This window comes from Gigantopelta aegis, chromosome 6 (assembly GCF_016097555.1).
Source record: "Gigantopelta aegis isolate Gae_Host chromosome 6, Gae_host_genome, whole genome shotgun sequence".
Classification (NCBI taxonomy): domain Eukaryota; kingdom Metazoa; phylum Mollusca; class Gastropoda; order Neomphalida; family Peltospiridae; genus Gigantopelta; species Gigantopelta aegis.
The window spans coordinates 71467639-71487715 of NC_054704.1; the positions used below are offsets into that span (position 1 = coordinate 71467639).

Consider the following 20077-nt stretch of genomic DNA (forward strand, 5'->3'; position numbering starts at 1 on the left):
AATTGCGTCAGATGGGTCGTAAAATATCAGTTTTAACTTTGTGCAGGATTAGATTTGGCAAACCATTCATGAGAGTGGCAGTCCTCTTACAAAACGAAGTGGCAGCCATCGTAATGCAAAACACGTACCAGTGACTCACGGAAACAAATATGATGGAATTGACAGTTGTGGTGGCAGTACTCATGACGAGTGCAACCGGTGGTGCAGGATAGGCTTACTTTTCGCGAACACCTGATATCACCACAGTTCTGACAGTGATTCACGAGTATCGTCGTTAAATAAAACATTTCCTTCCTTCCTTTGATTCAAGAGTACATGTCATCACAGCTGTATTTATTCCAGTGAGCTCTATCCTGTGCTAGTTTTGATTTAGTAAACTAGTCTGATACTGGCAGTCCTCTTTGTTGAGATACACAGGGATGAAATCCCCATTAAAGGGTCTCATCAGAAATGGCTGTCTTCCTAAAGACAAAACGCAAGATAGAGATTCATGGAATCAACAACTATTTTGCCAAATGCCTTTCGACTGCATTATGCAGAGATATGACCGTGATCACGTAATCCATTTCAGATTTGTGAAAACATCCCTTTGACTCTGCCTCATGCAGAAATGCGATATTGAAAATGCTAATACTTTTGTCAGATTTTCAGATTTACCAGTACTCACCAGTTCCCTTGTACGACAACGTACTACGCAAATCTATTGTGTAGACCCCCACCCACCCCCTCCGTGATTGGTGTATATTCACGTACCTTAAGTAATCGGTTGAGTTCAAAAAGTTCTCTTTGACGAGACTGTAGGCGAGGAAATCAGAGGCGAAGTCTGCGTGGGAGAAGGTGGGGGTGTAGAGTACCTGATGACACGGTTCTGGGCAGCGGCAGTTCTCAAAGTCTGTCATTGTCAGGTTGGCTAAATGAACAAAGTTAAACCATTAAAACTCGTCAACGAATATAATTTCTCATAATATACATATTATAGACACACACACACACACACGTACGCACGCACACACGCACGCATACACACACACACACACACACACATACATATATTGGCTTTTTATGATGAAAATAAAGGGGCAGGTGGCAAAACGCTCGTCTGATGCACGGTCGGTCTACGATCGATCCCCGTCGGTGGGCATATTGAGCTATTTCTCTTTCTAGCTAGTAAATCACGACTGGTATATCAAAGACCGTGGTATGTGCTATCCTGTCTGTGGGATTGTACATATAAAATATACCCTTGCTACTAATGGAAAAAGAGTACCGGGTTTGCTCTCTAAGACTATATGTCAAAATTACCAATTGTTTGACATCCAATAGCCGATGATTTTTTAAAATAAAGGTGCTCTAGCGTTGGTGTCGTAAAATAAAACAAACTTTTTAACTATCTTAAAATTTGCAGTATCGTACTCATGTAATAATGCTTGAAACTAGTACCGTACAATATAATCAGTACTTCACGTGAATGACCTTTGGCGCTAATGGAATACCATTTTATCAGTGCTTATAGGTAGTACTAAACCAAATAAATTCCGGCTGGGTCAAAGTTCGAGGTGCACCCAATTTTTGATAGAGAAGTGAACACCACAAGTCCTATGACTGGTGATATATGTAAGTGTTTTGGTTGTAAATTTTTTTTAGTTTTATCTGGGCAAAAAATGTATGCAATTTTATTTGCTCTAGTACCACTGTGTCAAGTAGCCTTGTGCTTGAAACGTGTATGGGGTACCTATATAAAAAAAAGTACTCGAATTTTGTGCGCAACTAGGGTAGTCATAGACGCTACCCGTTTAATATTTCAGAAATGAGCAGCTTGACCCTTAAGTTTTTATGATTCAGTTTAAGAGTGAGGGGTGGTAGTATTTATATCCGTGGTGTTTATGTCGATTGATACGCTGCAGGTAGGAGTTTAGTCACATTGTCGTCTATGGAATTTGATTTGGTAGTAAACACCCTGTAAGGTCAAGGAATTATATAATACAACATTTTAAGGTTTGTGGATTTTGTAATATCTGATGTAGGTATGAAACCAATTTGCCTAATATGATAACAAATGAGATACCAACACTTATGTCAATACTTACCTTTTGCTTTTAGATAGCAGTGGATCGTTTCCTCAGCAGAACAGATGGTGTCGTTACCTAAAGAAGTAATAAAAAGTGGAAATCATTCGCAAAAAAATACCAATGGTACCTTGTGTGCATGTGCAGATATAGCGATGGTGATGTTAAGGGTTGACACTAAAACAAAGATAGCGATGGTGATGTTAAGGATTGACACTAAAACAAAAATAGCGATGGTGATGTTAAGGATTGACACTAAAACAAAAATAGCGATGGTGATGTGAAGGGTTGGCACTAAAACAAAGATAGCGATGGTGATGTGAAGGGTTGACACTAAAACAAAGATAGCGATGGTGATATGAAGGGTTGGCACTAAAACAAAGATAGCGATGGTGATGTGAAGGGTTGGCACTAAAACAAAGATAGCGATGGTCATGTTAAGGATTGACACTAAAACAAAGATAGCGATGGTGATGTTAAGGGTTGACACTAAAACAAAGATAGCGATGGTGATGTGAAGGGTTGACACTAAAACAAAGATAGCGATGGTGATGTGAAGGGTTGACACTAAAACAAAAATAGCGATGGTGATGTGCAGGGTTGACACTAAAACAAAGATAGCGATGGTGATGTTAAGGGTTGACACTAAAACAAAAATAGCGATGGTGATGTTAAGGATTGACACTAAAACAAAGATAGCGATGGTGATGTTAAGGATTGACACTAAAACAAAAATAGCGATGGTGATGTTAAGGGTTGACACTAAAACAAAGATAGCGATGGTGATGTGAAGGGTTGACACTAAAACAAAGATAGCGATGGTGATGTTAAGGATTGACACTAAAACAAAAATAGCGATGGTGATGTGAAGGGTTGACACTAAAACAAAGATAGCGATGGTGATGTGAAGGGTTGACACTAAAACAAAGATAGCGATGGTGATGTTAAGGATTGACACTAAAACAAAAATAGCGATGGTGATGTGAAGGGTTGACACTAAAACAAAGATAGCGATAGTGATGTGAAGGATTGACACTAAAACAAAGATAGCGATGGTGATGTGAAGGGTTGACACTAAAACAAAGATGACTGGATGTAGATGAAATAACACAATATAGAATAGAGAATATATTACGTCAACGGAGAGATAGCGAAAATGACTTGAGGATGTAGATGAAATGACACAGAGAGAACAACGATGACTTGATATAGAGATGGAGTAACTTTTGACAGAGAAATGTCGATGGTGACTTGATGATGTATATGAAATTATACTAACAGAGAGATAGTGATGAGAACTCGAGGTTGAAGATGGAATGATACTAACAGAGAGATGGTGATGCGGAGTTTAGGATGAAAATGAAATGACACTAACAGAGAGATAGTGATGAGGACTCGAGGATGAAGATGAAATGACACTAACAGAGAGATAGTGATGAGGACTCGAGGATGAAGATGAAATGACACTAACAGAGGGATAGTGATGAGGATTCGAGGATGAAGATGAAATGACACTAACAGAGAGATAGTGATGAGGACTCGAGGATGAAGATGAAATGACACTAACAGAGAGATAGTGATGAGAACTCGAGGATGGAGATTAAATGACACTAACAGAGAGATGGTGATGAGAACTTGAGGAAGAGGATGGAATGACACTAACAGAGAGATAGTGATGAGGAGTCGAGGATGAAGATGAAATGACACTAACAGAGAGATGGTGATGCGGAGTCGAAGATGAAGATGAAATGACACTAACAGAGAGATGGTGATGATGACTCGAGGATGAAGATGAAATGATACTAACAGAGAGATAGTGATGAGGACTCGAGGATGAAGATGAAATGACACTAACAGAGAGATAGTGATGATGACTCGACGATGAAGCTGAAATGATACTAACAGAGAGATAGCGATGATGACTCGAGGATGAAGATGAAATGACACTAACAGAGATAATGATGATGACTCGAGGATGAAGATGAAATGACACTAACAGAGCGATAACGATGATGACTCGATGATGAAGATGAAATGACACTAACAGAGAGATAGCGATGATGACTCGAGGATGAAGATGAAATGACACTAACAGAGAGATAGCGATGATGACTCGAGGATGAAGATGAAATGACTATAACAGAAAGATAGCGATGATGACTCGAGGATGAAGACGAAATGACTATAACAGAGAGATAGCGATGATGACTCGAGGATGAAGATGAAATGACACTAACAGAGAGATAGCGATGATGACTCGAGGATGAAGATGAAATGACTATAACAGAAAGATAGCGATGATGACTCGAGGATGAAGATGAAATGACTATAACAGAGAGATAGCGATAATGACTCGAGGATGAAGATGAAATGACACTAACAGAGAGATAGTGATGTTGACTCGAGGATGAAGATGAAATGACACTAACAGAGAGATAGTGATGATGACTCGAGGATGGATAATAAATGACACCAATAAAGAAAAGGGAAGATGACTCGAGGATGTAGATGAAATGACACTAACAGAGAGATAGTGATGAGGACTCGAGGATGAAGATGAAATGACACTAACAGAGAGATAGTGAGGAGAACTCGAGGATGGAGATTAAATGACACTAACAGAGAGATGGTGATGAGGACTCGAGGATGTAGATGAAATTGTACTAACAGAGAGATGGTGATGAGAACTTGAGGATGAGGATGGAATGACACTAACAGAGAGATAGTGATGAGGACTCGAGGATAAAGATGAAATGACACTAACAGAGAGATGGTGATGCGGAGTCGAGGATGAAGATGAAATGACACTAACAGAGAGATGGTGATGAGGACTCTAGGATGAAGATGAAATGATACTAACAGAGAGATAGTGATGAGGACTCGAGGATGAAGATGAAATGACACTAACAGAGAGATAGTGATGATAACTCGAGGATGAAGATGAAATGACACTAACAGAGAGATAGCGATAGTGACTCGAGGATGAAGATGAAATGACACTAACAAGGGAGATAATGATGATGACTCGAGGATGAAGATGAAATGACACTAACAGAGAGATAGTGATGAGGACTCGAGGATAAAGATGAAATGACACTGACAGAGAGATGGTGATGCGGAGTCCAGGATGAAGATGAAATGACACTAACAGAGAGATAGTGATGATGACTCGAGGATGAAGATGAAATGACACTAACAGAGAGATAGTGATGATAACTCGAGGATGAAGATGAAATGACACTAACAGAGAGATAGCGATAGTGACTCGAGGATGAAGATGAAATGACACTAACAGAGATATAATGATGATGACTCGAGGATGAAGATGAAATGACACTAACAGAGAGATAGCGATGATGACTCGAGGATGAAGATGAAATGACACTAACAGAGCGATAGCGATGATGACTCGAGGATTAAGATGAAATGACACTAACAGAGAGATAGCGATGATGACTCGAGGATGAAGATGAAATGACACTAACAGAGAGATAGCGATAGTGACTCGAGGATGAAGATGAAATGATACTAACAGAGAGATAGTGATGGTGACTCGAGAATGAAGATGAAATGACTATAACAGAAAGATAGCGATGATGACTCGAGGATGAAGATGAAATGACTATAACAGAGAGATGGCGATGATGACTCGAGGATGAAGATGAAATGACACTAACAGAGAGATAGTGATGATGACTCGAGGATGAAGATGAAATGACACTAACAGAGAGATAGTGATGATGACTCGAGGGTGAATAATAAATGACACCAATAAAGAAAAGGGAAGATGACTCGAGGATGTAGATGAAATGACACTAACAGAGAGATAGTGATGAGGACTCGAAGATGAAATGACACTAACAGAGAGATAGTGATTAGGATTCGAGGATGAAGATGAAATGACACTAACAGAGAGATAGTGATGAGGACTCGAGGATGAAGATGAAATGACACTAACAGAGAGATAGTGATGAGGACCCGAGGATGAAGATGAAATGACACTAACAGAGAGATAGTGATGAGAACTCGAGGATGGAGATTAAATGACACTAACAGAGAGATGGTGATGAGAACTTGAGGACGAAGATGGAATGACACTAACAGAGAAATAGCGATGATGACTCGAGGATGAAGATGAACTGATTATAACAGAGAGATAGCGATGATGACTCGAGGATGAAGATGAAATGATTATAACAGAGAGATAGCGATGGTGACTCGAGGATGAAGATGAAATGATTATAACAGAGAGATAGCGATGAGGACTCGAGGATGAAGATGAAATGATACTAACAGAGAGATAGCGATGATGATTCGAGGATGTAGATGAAATGACACTGACAGAGAGATAGCGATAATGACTCGAGGATGGATAATAAATGACATCAGTGAAAAAGGGAAGATTACTCGAGGATGTAGATGGAATGACACTAACAGAGAGATAGCGATGATCACTCGAGGATGAAAATGAAAAGACACTAACAGAGAGATAGTGATGATGACTCGAGGATGAATAATAAATTACACCAATAAAGAAAAGGAAGATGACTCGAGGATGTAGATGGAATGACACTAACAGAGAGATAGGGATGATGACTCGAGGATGGATAATAAATGACATCAATAAAAAAGGGACGATGACTCGAGGATGTAGATGGAACGACACTAACAGAGATAGTATTGATACATCGAGGATGGATATCAGCTAATAATACGAGGAAACAGCGATGATAATTCGAGGGTGGACATCAAAGAACAATAACAGATAGATAGCGATGATGACTTCGTACCCGGATCAAAGAAGATTCTGCAGCCACAACTCTCAACGATTATGTCTGTGAGACATTCTTGTATGCAGGCCAGCTTGGTGTAATTGTAGTCATGGAAACGAACAAGTGGCGTCTTGAATGACGGCGACATCGTATCAAGGCACACCGAGTTGCCAAACGCTTTGTATGGTGGTGGCAAAAGCGTTTTCTGTAAAAAAAAAAAAAGGAAAAAAAAGAAGAAGTTTTACTTCGTTATATTGCCTTTCCATACCTGCACAGAAAAGACAAGAACTACTAAAGTCTTTGCTATAACATCAATCAATGGTGAAATAAAATATTTTATGAATGAAGGCGAACTTTGTGACAAGAAGGGTCATGACCTGTTTTTCAACAGTCAATTTTCATTCTGTCGAACACTATGCTTTCTGCTTCAGTTTTTGTTTAGGCCATTCTCATTATATGCCGATAAAAAATATATATCATTCTGGCACAGTTGTTTCATCAGAGTTTTAACATTCAAGTATCTCTGAAGGCTTTCCAAAATTGTTTTGTGATACACATTTAGAGACTATTTCTCGATTTTGGAGCGGGATGTAGCTCAGTCGGTTGAGTGCTCTCTTGATGTGCCTGCGTCACAGGATCGATCCATTCAACTGACTGGGTTTTTTCTTGTTCCAACCATTGCACCACAACTGATAAAATGCCGTGGTATGTGCTTTCCTGTCTGTGGGAAAGTGCATATAAAAGATCCCTTGTTGGATTAGGAAAAATGTAGCAGGTTTTCTCTGATGACCAAGTCAGAATTACCAAATGTTTGACATTCAATAGCCGATGATTAATTAATCAATGTGTTCTAGTGGTGTCATAGAACAAAACAAACATTATCTTTATTTCTCGATTTGACATATCTTTGACTGAAATGATATCTTATGCGAAACCATGTTTTGACCTTGAACATAATTTTTATATTTTGGGTAAAAGTCTTGTACATAGCGTTCATCGCTTTGACGAAGTCAACGAATGTGACAACTAACTATAACCCGTGCTCAACGTTTGCAAATAAAATCAATGATTCATAATTGAAAAAAAGAAAGAAATGTTTTATTTAACGACGCACTCAACACATTTTATTTACGGTTATATGGCTTCAGACATATGGTTAAGGACCACACAGATTTTGAGAGAAAACCCGCTGTCGCCACTTCATGGCTACTCTTTCCGATTAGCAGCAAGGGATCTTTTATTTGCGCTTCCCACAGGCAGGATAGCATAAACCATGGCCTTTGTTGAACCATTTATGGATCACTGGTCGGTGCAAGTGGTTTAATCCTACCCATTGAGCCTTGCGGAGCACTCACTCAGGGTTTGGAGTCGGTATCTGGATTAAAAATCCCATGCCTCGACTGGGATCCGAACCCAGTACCTACCAGCCTGTTGACCGATGGCCTAACCACGACGCCACCGAGGCTGGTGATTCATGACTGAATGCCACTACAAGTGACAAAATGTCCACAGAGCTCTCTCTTATGAATTAATATGACTATATCGGCCAAATCAGTGTTAGGTATGGCAGTTCTTATAAAGACAAAGTAGGAAGAATGTACTGTCCTGAAAATAGCTGAAAACAACGGACTTGGCAATATTCACGTAGTTCTCTTTCTCTTTGTCCGTCTGTCTGTCTATCGGTCTCTCTGTCTTTATCTGCCCCCCCCCCCACCCGTCTCTCTCTCTCTCTCTCTCTCTCTCTCTCTCTCTCTCTCTCTCTCTCTCTCTCTCTCTCTCTCTCTATATATATATATATATATATATATATATATATCGTTCTGGAAATAGCTGTTCCCCTATAAACAATTTATTAGATGGCACGGTTTCGATGCTGCCAAAACATCCTGTGACTTGTACAGAGATGTGTCTTGTACAGGTATTAAATTCAGTGTGTTAAATAGTTTGTCGTCCAGAGTTCTAAACAACATCGATAGTTGGTGCCATTTGTTTTAGATATTTAAAATATGTAATCTTTCACAATGGTTGCATATAATGGAATCCTTTCCACAGTACCTACCGAAGATCGTCTTATTGCAATGGATGCTGACAGACCTGGTCCCACCCACAGTCCGTCTATCCCCGGAAACGTCATCTCTGATGGTTCGTGTAGAAGTACCTAAAACACACATCCACACATAAACATATATAATCATAGACACAAACCACCAAATGCCCTGTCTAAAACTAATGGCGAAAACGAGAAGATAATTTTATTACACGCACACGCACACACACACACACACATACATATATACACGCACACACAGATTGAGAAAGATATATAATATATATATATATATATATATGAGAGAGAGAGAGAGAGAGAGAGAGAGAGAGAGAGAGAGAGAGAGAGAGAGAGAGAGAGAGAGAGAGAGAGAGAGAGAGAGAGAGGGAGGGAGATGGGGAGGGAGGTTGGGGAGAAAGAGAGAGACGTGTAATGTCGCCCCAAATCACAGGATTTTTTTTCCTCCCCGATATTTAATATAGCAGCTAGACATTGTGTACATTACAAAGTCAGTCAGTCATCATCATCATCATCAGCAGCAGCAGCAGCAGCAACAACAACAACAGCATAATCATATTCAGTATCATCATCATCATCAGCACTATCATCATCAGCAGCATAATCATATTCATCATCATCATTATCAATATCATCATACCACCACCAACACCACCATCAACAACAACAACGAAACAACTACCTAACCTTGATTCCAGCCTGAAACGTTTTGGACAATGAGTACTGCTCCTGCTCAATATTCAGGATGACCCTCAAAGCTCCAGTTGGTCCTGCGTTTCTGCAGCTTCGCACATTGAACTTATCACCGTTAAATGTGTAACACACGCCAAATGCAGTGATGGTTGTGTTGAACACACTCGAACAGTTGACCTCTTGTGACCTCCAATAACAGGTCCGTATCAACTCATCAAGTCGATGAGCAGCGTCGATAGCGAACTCTCTGACGTCATCTCCAGCCATGTCGTCATCCATAGTTCTTATGGCAATGATATCGTCCAACTCACTCAGTGCAATAATGAGGTCCCTGATGATGGTTTTGTTTGGTACCCGGTCTTTATAGAACTGGTTTAGGTTGCAGATTGTGATGGCTGGGAAATTTAGGTTATCGGAGAATTTCGCCTGCAGTTCTGTGATAGTTGGTCGTGTAGCTAAACGACTGAGTTGCTGGAATACCATCACGCCCAGAGCTACTGCCATCCCGAGTAAGAGAATCAGCCAGACTAACCTGTAAGCAATGGAATCTCAATAATGTACATCATCTGACTTATCAGTTGTTAAAGTAATAGGTATGAACACTTTGTTACAGTGTGCGATAATTTATTGGATTTAAAACAAAGTCTAGATACAATTAATCTAAATGGCTAACTGACGCAATAACAACAAAATCAGCAGAAACAGAAGGAACAGTAGCTACTATACAAATATTAGGAATCTATTTATTAACCCTTTATGCTTCCCTCTGGGTCTCTTGAAGATTACAATTGGTGTTTGTCACATATTACCCAATCAGACAATCTGATGATGTAGCTATGGTTACCGTCAACTTACTTCCGGTGGCTGTAGATTTTCGGTCCTCTCAGCTGGGCAACACCGTGGATGGTGGCGTGGTTGCTGTACTCTATGAGAACCTCTCGCACCCCGTCCGTTGCCACGGACACCAGAGACGGGCTTCTGGCATCTTTGCTTCTATTTTCCAACTCCATCTTAGTACTTTGATACAATGACATTTCTATACACCATCCGTCCGTGTCTATTACCCTGTTAGAAACTTCTATAAACAAGTAACCAGGACTTTTGTTTTTACCGTCCGTCTCTGTTACCTTGCTTGAAACTTCTATATACCAGTAACCAGGACTTTTGTTTTTACCGTCCGTCTGTGTTAGCTTGCTGGAAACTTCTATATACCAGTAACGAGGATTTTTGTTTTACCGTCCGTCTTTGGTACCTTGCTGGAAACTTCTGTATATCAAGCCTTATTTTACGGTCCGCCTCTGTTACCTTGCTGGAAACTTCTATAAACAAGTAACCAGGATTTGTTTTTATCGTCCGTCTTTGCAATCTTGCTGGAAACATCTGTGTGTACCAGTGACTAAGACTTGTTTCACCGTCTGTCTCTGGTACTTTGCTGTAACATCATTACAACGAAACTGCTATATAGCAGTAATCAGGATAAAAAAAATATCCATCTCTGGTACCATGTTGGAACGTTATTACAACGGAACCCCTATATATCCATCCATTTACTGGCATGTTATCAGTGGTCCATGTATAGAATTGTTTACATATACATCAGCTAGATTTGTTTACCGTGCGTGTTGGGCTGTATATCATCACTTCTTAATCACAACATAACTGTTAAATTTGATCAACTTCACTTCAGCTACCTGGTAATAGTCATATTAACTGGACACTTTACAGTTTATTTCAGATTGCATTTTAGTATAAACTCCAACTTTTCCACATCAGCAGTCCAGCTGAAAATAAAACTCACAACCTCATATCAACATGTTAAGAACTCTAATAAAGCAACGCAATAAAAACACGTCCAAATGAATGATGTTCTTCGTATTATTGGAAAATGTTGCGATTAATAAGTTGATATACAGATTGGATATAGATATCCAGTAGGCCATTCATGAAATATTAATACACAGTTTCGCGGACTGCGCATTAACACGAGATCGATCCCAGAGGAACTATTTTGTTTTATATAAAAACAGTGCCAGTACCGTAGCTGAAAAACGCAAGCGGACGAGTCCAAAGGTGTATCATCAGTGAAATGGTTTATGATTAAATGGTAATGGCATTACTGATGGGAATAATAGCAGGTCATGAGTGGCAGAAAAACAAGCAGTAGGGGGAAATTGATGGTTTTAATCCACACTTCAAACGAATCATTAGACACGGATTTCAGTTAAAGGGATGTTCCTGAGTTTGCTGCATTGTAAGATGTTTCTGACTAATACAATATTTCTACGATCAAACTTACATATTAAATATATTTTCTTGTTTAAAATATCATTGTCTGTACATTCAATGTGTTTCTGGTCGTCTTAATATTTGTAAGAAGCCAAAACTGGATTTTCTCTTCAAATAATTTCGTACGTACAAAAAAACCCAATTTTTTAGGAAATAAAATGAAATTTAACCTAGTACAAATATTAGAACGATCAGAAACGCGTTTAATATACAGCCACTAATATTGTATGCAGAAAAATATATTTGATATGTAAATACAATCATTAAAAAGTCTCTGTTAGGCGATAACATCTTTAAAATTGCAGCAAACACAGGAATGTCCCTTTAAGGGAACTCGCGAAGTTGCCATTAGGACTAACGGACGATGGCACCAACTAAAAATAAATTACCATTTGCAGCTACTGTGGGATGGCTTCAGCCATAATTATAGCATAAATAATAGTAGAAAACAATTAGTTGGCAGGGCCCGTACCCTCATGGGGGCAGGTGGGGGCACTTTTTTTAACTCCAAAAAATAGCATACACATATCAGGGTTTAATTTGTATAGTGTTTCATTTGTTTATAAAAAGTAGTGCCCCCCACCCCCTAGGATTTTGATCAGGGTACGGCCCTGGTTTGCACCAAGCAATAAAAATAATATAGCGTAACTTTTGGATCTGCCATAATCGTGGTGTTCGGTTGGGGATGGGGGATGGGGAATGGGGGTGATTGTAGCGCTAAACATGTTTCATTAAGCAAGTGCAGATTACGCACTGCCATCAGAAAGTGGGCCAACTCAACGGTTTCCCCAGCTTCCGAATTACGACGGGTGCGCTCACTATAGCCTCTATTAGAAACATACGTATTTGCCCTTGATTTGCATAGCTCTAAGCGGCCCCAATCAGCCACTAAATGACTTCCGGCGCGTTCACGATCCAGTCGCTTGCAACAAAGGCCCTTTGTTACTACTGAATTGTGGAATAGTCATTGACTTGTTCTTTTATTTTTTGACGTTAATAAAAGTTTTATATTACTATTATTGTTTGTCAGATTGTGTGCAATCTCCTTCTTTTACAGAAAAGAAAACGTACAAAATGTTTTCAATCTAATTAAAATTAGCTCCACTATTACATGTGGATCTAACACCAGCCAGTCGGAGCTCATGTCCACCAATCAAAACCTTACTTGCAGAATCCTGCCAGTGATTTAAAAATAATTTGAAAACATTCCGAATTATCCTGAGGGTATACGACATGTTTCGTGTGAATTACGAATGCCTTAAAACATGTTTTATTTTATAAAATAAATAATTTGTAATGTAAAATTGAAGACTGATAACCCACCCCGTACGTATTGGTATGGTTCGCTGTACTGCGGCCACTAAAATAGACTCGCCCGATATTTTTAAAATTTGTATGCTCCCAAATAACGTTATAAAAGGCGAAGTGTGATTGGTCAATATTTAAATTATTATTTACAGAGGAAATGTTACCTTGACATTGGGGACTACGCAGTGTTGTTAGTTTTAAATCACTGGCAGGATTCTGCAAGTAAGGTTTTGATTGGTGGACATGAGCTCCAACTGGCTGGTGTTAGATCCACATGTAATAGTGGAGCTAATTTTAATTAGATTGATATGTTTTGTGCTCAACAGAAATACTTACAAACACGTCTTTCATAGAACGATGAATATGCATCAAGGCTTGTCCGGCCAGTCTGTCTTCTCACAACTAATGTGTTATACGACGTGAATCGAGTTGTAAGAAAGAAAGAAAGAAGTGTTTTATTTAACGACGCACTCAACACATTTTATTTACGGTTATATGGCGTCAGACATATGGTTAAGGACCACACAGATTTTGAGAGGAAACCCGCTGTCGCCACTACATGGGCTACTCTTCCGATTAGCAGCAAGGGATCTTTTATTTGCGCTTCCCACAGGCAGGATAGCACAAACCATGGCCTTTGTTGAACCAGTTATGGATCACTGGTCGGTGCAAGTGGTTTACACCTACCCATTGAGCCTTGCGGAGCACTCACTCAGGGTTTGGAGTCGGTATCTGGATTAAAAATCCCATGCCTCGACTGGGATCCGAACCCAGTACCTACCAGCCTGTAGACCGATGGCCTGCCACGACGCCACCGAGGCCGGTCGAGTTGTAAGAGCGCTCAGATTAGTAACTGGACAGTCGCAGAAAAAAGTTAGTTTTGTTTAACGACACAACTAGAGCACATTGATTTATTAACCATCGGCTATTGGATGTTAAATATTTGGTAATTTTGACATACAGTCTTTGAGAGGAAACCCGCTACATTTTTTCCATTACTAGCAAGGGGTCTTTTATATGTACCACCCCACAGATAGGATAGCACATACCACAGCCTTTGATATATCAGTCGTGATGGACAATGGTATGTGATGTCCTATCTTTGGGAAAATGCATATAAAAGATCCTTGCTGCTAATGGAAAACAGACTTCGTGTTTGGCATCCAGTAGCCAATAATTAACATTCGTAGTACACTAGTGGTGTCGTTAAACAAAATCAAGTTTTATTACTTTTAGGTTGTTTTTTATGTTACTACTTTTTGTAACTCGCAGTAACACACGTTTGTACAAATGTAAAAAAAACAAAAGAAGAAGAAGTGGTCATCAACCTCCCTAAGTTGATATGTTGAACACGGCTACTATATAATGTTTACCTGACAACCATGTAGCAATATGTTACTGATAATATCAACATACGTACTTGGCAATCGTCTATCTCGGGACAGAATCAACCATTTGTAGGACTAGCCCGAGTTTGCATCTATTGTAACATATTTCCAAATAATAAATCCTCTTTTTTTAGTAACTAAAGTTATATCTTGAATGATGTATACAGTTTATCGTTTAGAATATAGTTTCTGTACATGTATCGAATGTGTTGAAGGTCTTCCTAATGTTTATAATTGCTCGAATTTCATATCCCAGTGGTAAAGCGCTCGCTTGATGTGCGGTCGGTGGTCTAGGATCGATCCCCGTCGGTGGGCCCATATATACAGACATTGACATTTTAAATAAGAACATGTATTTAATATGTAATTTTAGTTGTTAAAATTTTTCTGTTAGTCGAAAACATGTTACAATGGATGCAAACTCAGGACAGTGAAAGTTTGTTTTGTTTGACGACATCACTAGAGCACACTGATTTGTTAATCATCAGCTGTTGGATGTCAAACATTTGGTAATTTTGACATAATTAGTCTTAAAAGAAACCCGCTACATTTTTCTAATAGTAGAAAGGGATCTTTTATATGCACCATCCCACAGACAGGATAGCACATACCACGTACTTTGTTATATCAGTCGTGGTGCACGGACTGGAAAGAGAAATATCCCAATGGGCACCCCGACGGGGATCAATCCCAGACCGACCGCGCATCAAGCGAGCGCTTTACAACTGGGCTACGTCCCGCCGGACTCAGGAGAGACCCTTTGGTAGAAGAGACCGGCCTCGTTGAGTGCGTCGTTAAATAAAACATTTCTTTCTTTCTTTGGTAGAAGACGACAGTTATTTGTGAATCTTTAGCTGAGATTTATGCATGCCAGCCCCTGTCGTCCGAAATGTCAACCTATGGTTTAAAAATAAAGAAAGATACAGTATTTTTAGTCTCAAGAAAATTACAAATAGGATCGTAATTATAGACGACTCATTTTAAATATTTTGAGTTTAATTTTTGTGTTATTCCATCGTAATATGCCCCAAATTCCAAAATGTGTTCCCAAACTGTACGATTTTAGATGCATTTTTGACATTTTTGACACCCATACAAACAACACCCAAGCGGGAGCTGCTGGATGTGACACATATATTTATAGAAACTTTGCTCATTAAAGTCCTCATATGAATAAAGGTTTAGCCATTAAATTTTTCATAAAATCAGCCTGCTTTACCCAATTGACCCGGTGCACGAATACCGAGCCTCATTAAAGCTAAACCGTTCGCACACCTGGTGAGAAAAAAACCCAATATAATTTTATAACGTATCTCTTTGGCTACCACAAAGCTTAAGAATTAACTCCATATTCCAAATAATTACGCTTTAAACATGGATCTATCTTTGACTTGAATTGACTTGAGACTAGGGTGTATACCACCAAATCAAATCCCATAGACGACAATAGTAACATATGAGGCCAAATATTCTACATGCAGCGTATCAATCGACACCCTTAAAGTAAATAAGAAATAATTGGGGGTTAAGCTGCTCATTTCAGAGATAACGGGTAGCGTCTATGACTACCCTAGTTCCGCAAAAAAAATTCCATGCTATTTATAGTAGGACTCCGCACATGTTTCAAGCATAATGTTAGTTGGAACATCGACTCTAGTTCAAATTAAATTTCAGGAATTTACTGACCAGATGAACCACAATTTTATTACAACAGACACCATCGCATTTATCACCAATGGCAAGTCATATGATATTAACTGCTCTATCAAAAGTAGGTGCACCTCGAACTTTGACCAGCCGGAAGTTATTTGGTTTAATACTACCACTAGTTCTTCTATTGTTAGCCACTGCCGTACTACAGACACCACACCCCTGAAACCGGTTCTTCTCTAGATAGCATCAGCCAGTATTTCGATGATTAATAAATAATTACGGTCCGAGCACGCATTCCTAGATATGCTACTCAACTATTCACTGAGAGAGTGTCAGCAGTCGGCAACTTTCCAATCCAGGCACGTGCGCAGGAATTTTAGCAGGGGTGGGTCTGGACTGTGGTGGGCAGAGTTTATGGGGGGGGGGGGGGGGGGGGGGTCGTGACACGTTCTCTAATAAAAAGTACTGAAGAAAAAAAAAGAGAACATTTGCTTGAGCAGGAGGGGTTTTGACCCCAAAATCCTCTCCCGGCAGATGCGCTGGCAAGTTCTTTAAATTTTGAGTGGGCGAAATGTGCTTCAAAGTTAGGGTAGGGGCGGGACGTAGCCCAGTGGTACAGCGTTCGCTCGATGCGCGGTCGGTGTGGGATCGATCCCCGTCGGTGGGCCCACTGGGCTATTTCTCGTTCCAGCCGTGATATGTACTACCCTGTCTGTGGGGATGGTGCATATAAAGGATCCCTTGCTGCTAATTGGAAAGAGTAGCCCATGAAGTGGTGACAGCGGGTTTCCTCTCTCAATATCTGTGTGGTCCTTAACAATATGTCTAACGCCATATAACCGTAAATAAAATGTGCTAAGTGCGTCGTTAAATAAAAAAAAAAATTCCTCAAAGTCAGGGTGCTTTCTGGAGTAACGATAGGTCATAATAGGATCGACTTATGTTCCTTTTGCCAACCTAGGTGACTGGTAAATCAAAGGCTGTATGAGGGCGGACCCATGATTTTGTAGATGGGAGAGGTTGCAAAAAGGGGAGGGGTCATAAAAGGCAAATGAGCAGAGTTCCTAAAGGGAGTGAGATCTATAAGGGGCGTGAGGACATGCTCCCCAGACGGCGTGCGCTACAACAGCTTGTTCTGGATGTGCACGTTAAACAATTCCACCCATCCATCTCCCCAGACATTTTTAAAAAATAAAGATGCTCAGGGACATGTTTTTAGGGCAGTTAAGTTTTGTATATTATTGTGGATGATGAATTTAAACAACAATAACAAAAAACAAAAAACAAAAAACCAAGAAGAAGAAGAACTTTTTTTTGTTTAACAACACCACTAAAGCAAATTGATTTCTTCACCATCGGCTATTGGATATCAAATTTTTTAAATTTTGACGTGTAGTCTTAGAGAGAAAACATGTTTTTAGGGCAATTTAGTTTTGTATATTATTGTGGATGATGAATTTAAACAACAATAACAAAAATCCCCCCAAAACAAGAAGAAGATGAAGAAGTTTATTTTGTTTAACGACACCACCAAAACACATTGATTTATTCATCATCGGCTATTGGCTGTCAAACATTTCGTAATTTTGACATGTAGTCTTAGAGAGAAAACCCGCTACATTTTTTCCATTGGTAGCAAGGGAACTTTTATATGCACTATCCCACAGACAGGATAGCACATACCACGGCCTTTGATATACAAGTTGTGGTGCACTGACTGGCTGGAATGAGAAATAGCCCAATGGGCCGACCGACCGGGATCGATCCTAGACCGATCCCGCAACAACTATACCATTGAGCTACGTCCCGCCACTAAAAAAACCCCAACAACAACAAAAACTAAACTCCCCCCCCCCCCCCCAAAAAAAAAAGAAGAAAGAAGGTCACTTCAAACGGCCTAAGGGTATTATGGGGACCCATAAGACCCCAGCCTCCCTCCCCGGACCCGCTAATTCTGTAGTAAATGATGTCCTCCTCAAACCTCTGTACATCTGACACACAATTTGAGCTTCTGAAAATGTGTATATGCAAATAAACCCAAATGTCCCAGTCCAACGCTCTGCTGATTGCGCTAATAGGTAAATTCCCACTAGCTGCTGACAGCAGGATCGCTTTATACCACACCTAATTGCTTTTGGGATATTGTCTATTAATAATATGATATATTATCACGAACTGTCAATGCTTGTCTGTCGTACAACGCCTGTTGAATCCCATAATCAAAGCCACACACGCATACATTCCAGGAGCAGGTCCCCCCCCCCCCCCCCCCCGAAGCAAATGGTCCGCTATCAGAACCAAAACATACAGGTTTCTGGTAGTGCAAAAACAAAACAGAAAAAGGGTACACTTGGTTCATATTCGACCCTCCCCCCCCCCCAGGTCCAGATCACGCTACGCCCCTGCATTCAGAATTAACAAAGTGTAAATTATATACTAGAGCACATTTATTTATTTAATCATCGACTATTGAATGTCAAACATTTGGTAATTTTGATATATAGTCTTAGAGAGGAAACTCGCTACATTTTTCCATTAGTAACAAGGACTATTTTATATGCATCATCCCAGAGACAGGATAGCATATACCACGGCCCATGATATGTACACCAGTCGTGGTGCACTGTCCGGAACGAGAAATAACCCAATAATCCCACCGACTGAGATCGATCCCGGACAAACCGCGCATCAGACGGACACTTTATCACTGGGTTACTTTCCTCCCCAATGTGAGTAGAATGATGGAAATACATGTTGAAAAGATTTCAGGCCAATTCATTTACCTCGAATCTCAGGATTTACTGCAGCAATTAGGGAGAGAGGGAGGCAGTTGCTGTCCCCCTCCGTCTCGGACGCTTATGAATATTTGCATAAGCGTCACCGTCTTTGGCAAGTGGCAAAATAAGATCCAAAATAACAGGTAAGAGTGACTTCCCTTTGTCCAATTAAAGGGTAAATATTCGTTTATAAAAACATCAAACTAGTTATCCGACACCAAAAGCAATGTTACATTTTACAGATGCATATTCTACCGAAAGCAATGTCATATTTCACACAAGTATATTTTACTTAAAGCAACGGTATCGGATATATAATATATATCTGGGGCGTAGCCAGAGAAGAAAAAACGCCGAGAAAAACCCAGACCTGTAAAATAAATATCAGTGCCATGGGAAAAATAAAATAAATCTGGGAAAATTTCAGATGAGGCAAGCGCCTCGTCTGCCTTATGCTGTCTACGCCATTTTATATTTAAGACACATTAATTATCCATAATTTTTGTTTTAGTTATATTCATGTACGTATATATTGCAAGTATCAGCTATCACATATTTTAAATTGATGTAATATACAGGGCATACGTCCAGGCACCATAGATGTCAGGTATGCACTTGGTTGTTTTTTTGCATTTCAATTAATATGTATAAAACTGACATTACATCTTAGTTGGTTAAAAGTTTGCAGTCAGTTAGCAGAAGTAAAGATTTAAAAAGAAATTATATATTTGTGTTGGTCGTTCAAAATTTTAATTATTTTAATTTTGTCTTTTAAATTTTCAGATTCAAATATAATTAAGCCATTTTATATTATGAAGTAACACATTAATTGCAATCAATCTCTATAAAAATAAACATTCCAACGGTTAAACGTGTAATATACGGTGATGGATGGTTTAATGGAGGTACGTATGTAGTTATATAACATTTCCGCGTTCATTGTTGCATTATAAATGTCTGGATGACATCTGGGAATGGATTACCGTGATATATGTATTTGATACCACAAGCCATGATTTTTTAAATGATAACAAATGTGTCTCAAATGAATATATTTCAAACCCCCCAT

The 20077-nt window shown here is 39.5% G+C and overlaps 1 protein-coding gene across 1 annotated transcript; it reads right to left on the reverse strand.

Annotated features, from left to right (window-relative positions):
• Window positions 1-431: 431 nt before the first annotated feature.
• LOC121374705 (acid-sensing ion channel 2-like) lies at window positions 432-10282 on the reverse strand. The gene is made up of 6 exons (XM_041501810.1): window positions 9591-10282; window positions 8898-8996; window positions 6857-7043; window positions 2088-2144; window positions 754-910; window positions 432-462 (listed from the first exon to the last, which is right to left on the reverse strand). The coding sequence occupies exons 1-6, from the start codon at window positions 10098-10100 to the stop codon at window positions 432-434; spliced, it is 1041 nt and encodes a 346-aa protein (XP_041357744.1). The 5' UTR covers window positions 10101-10282.
• Between the last annotated feature and the right edge of the window lie 9795 nt (window positions 10283-20077).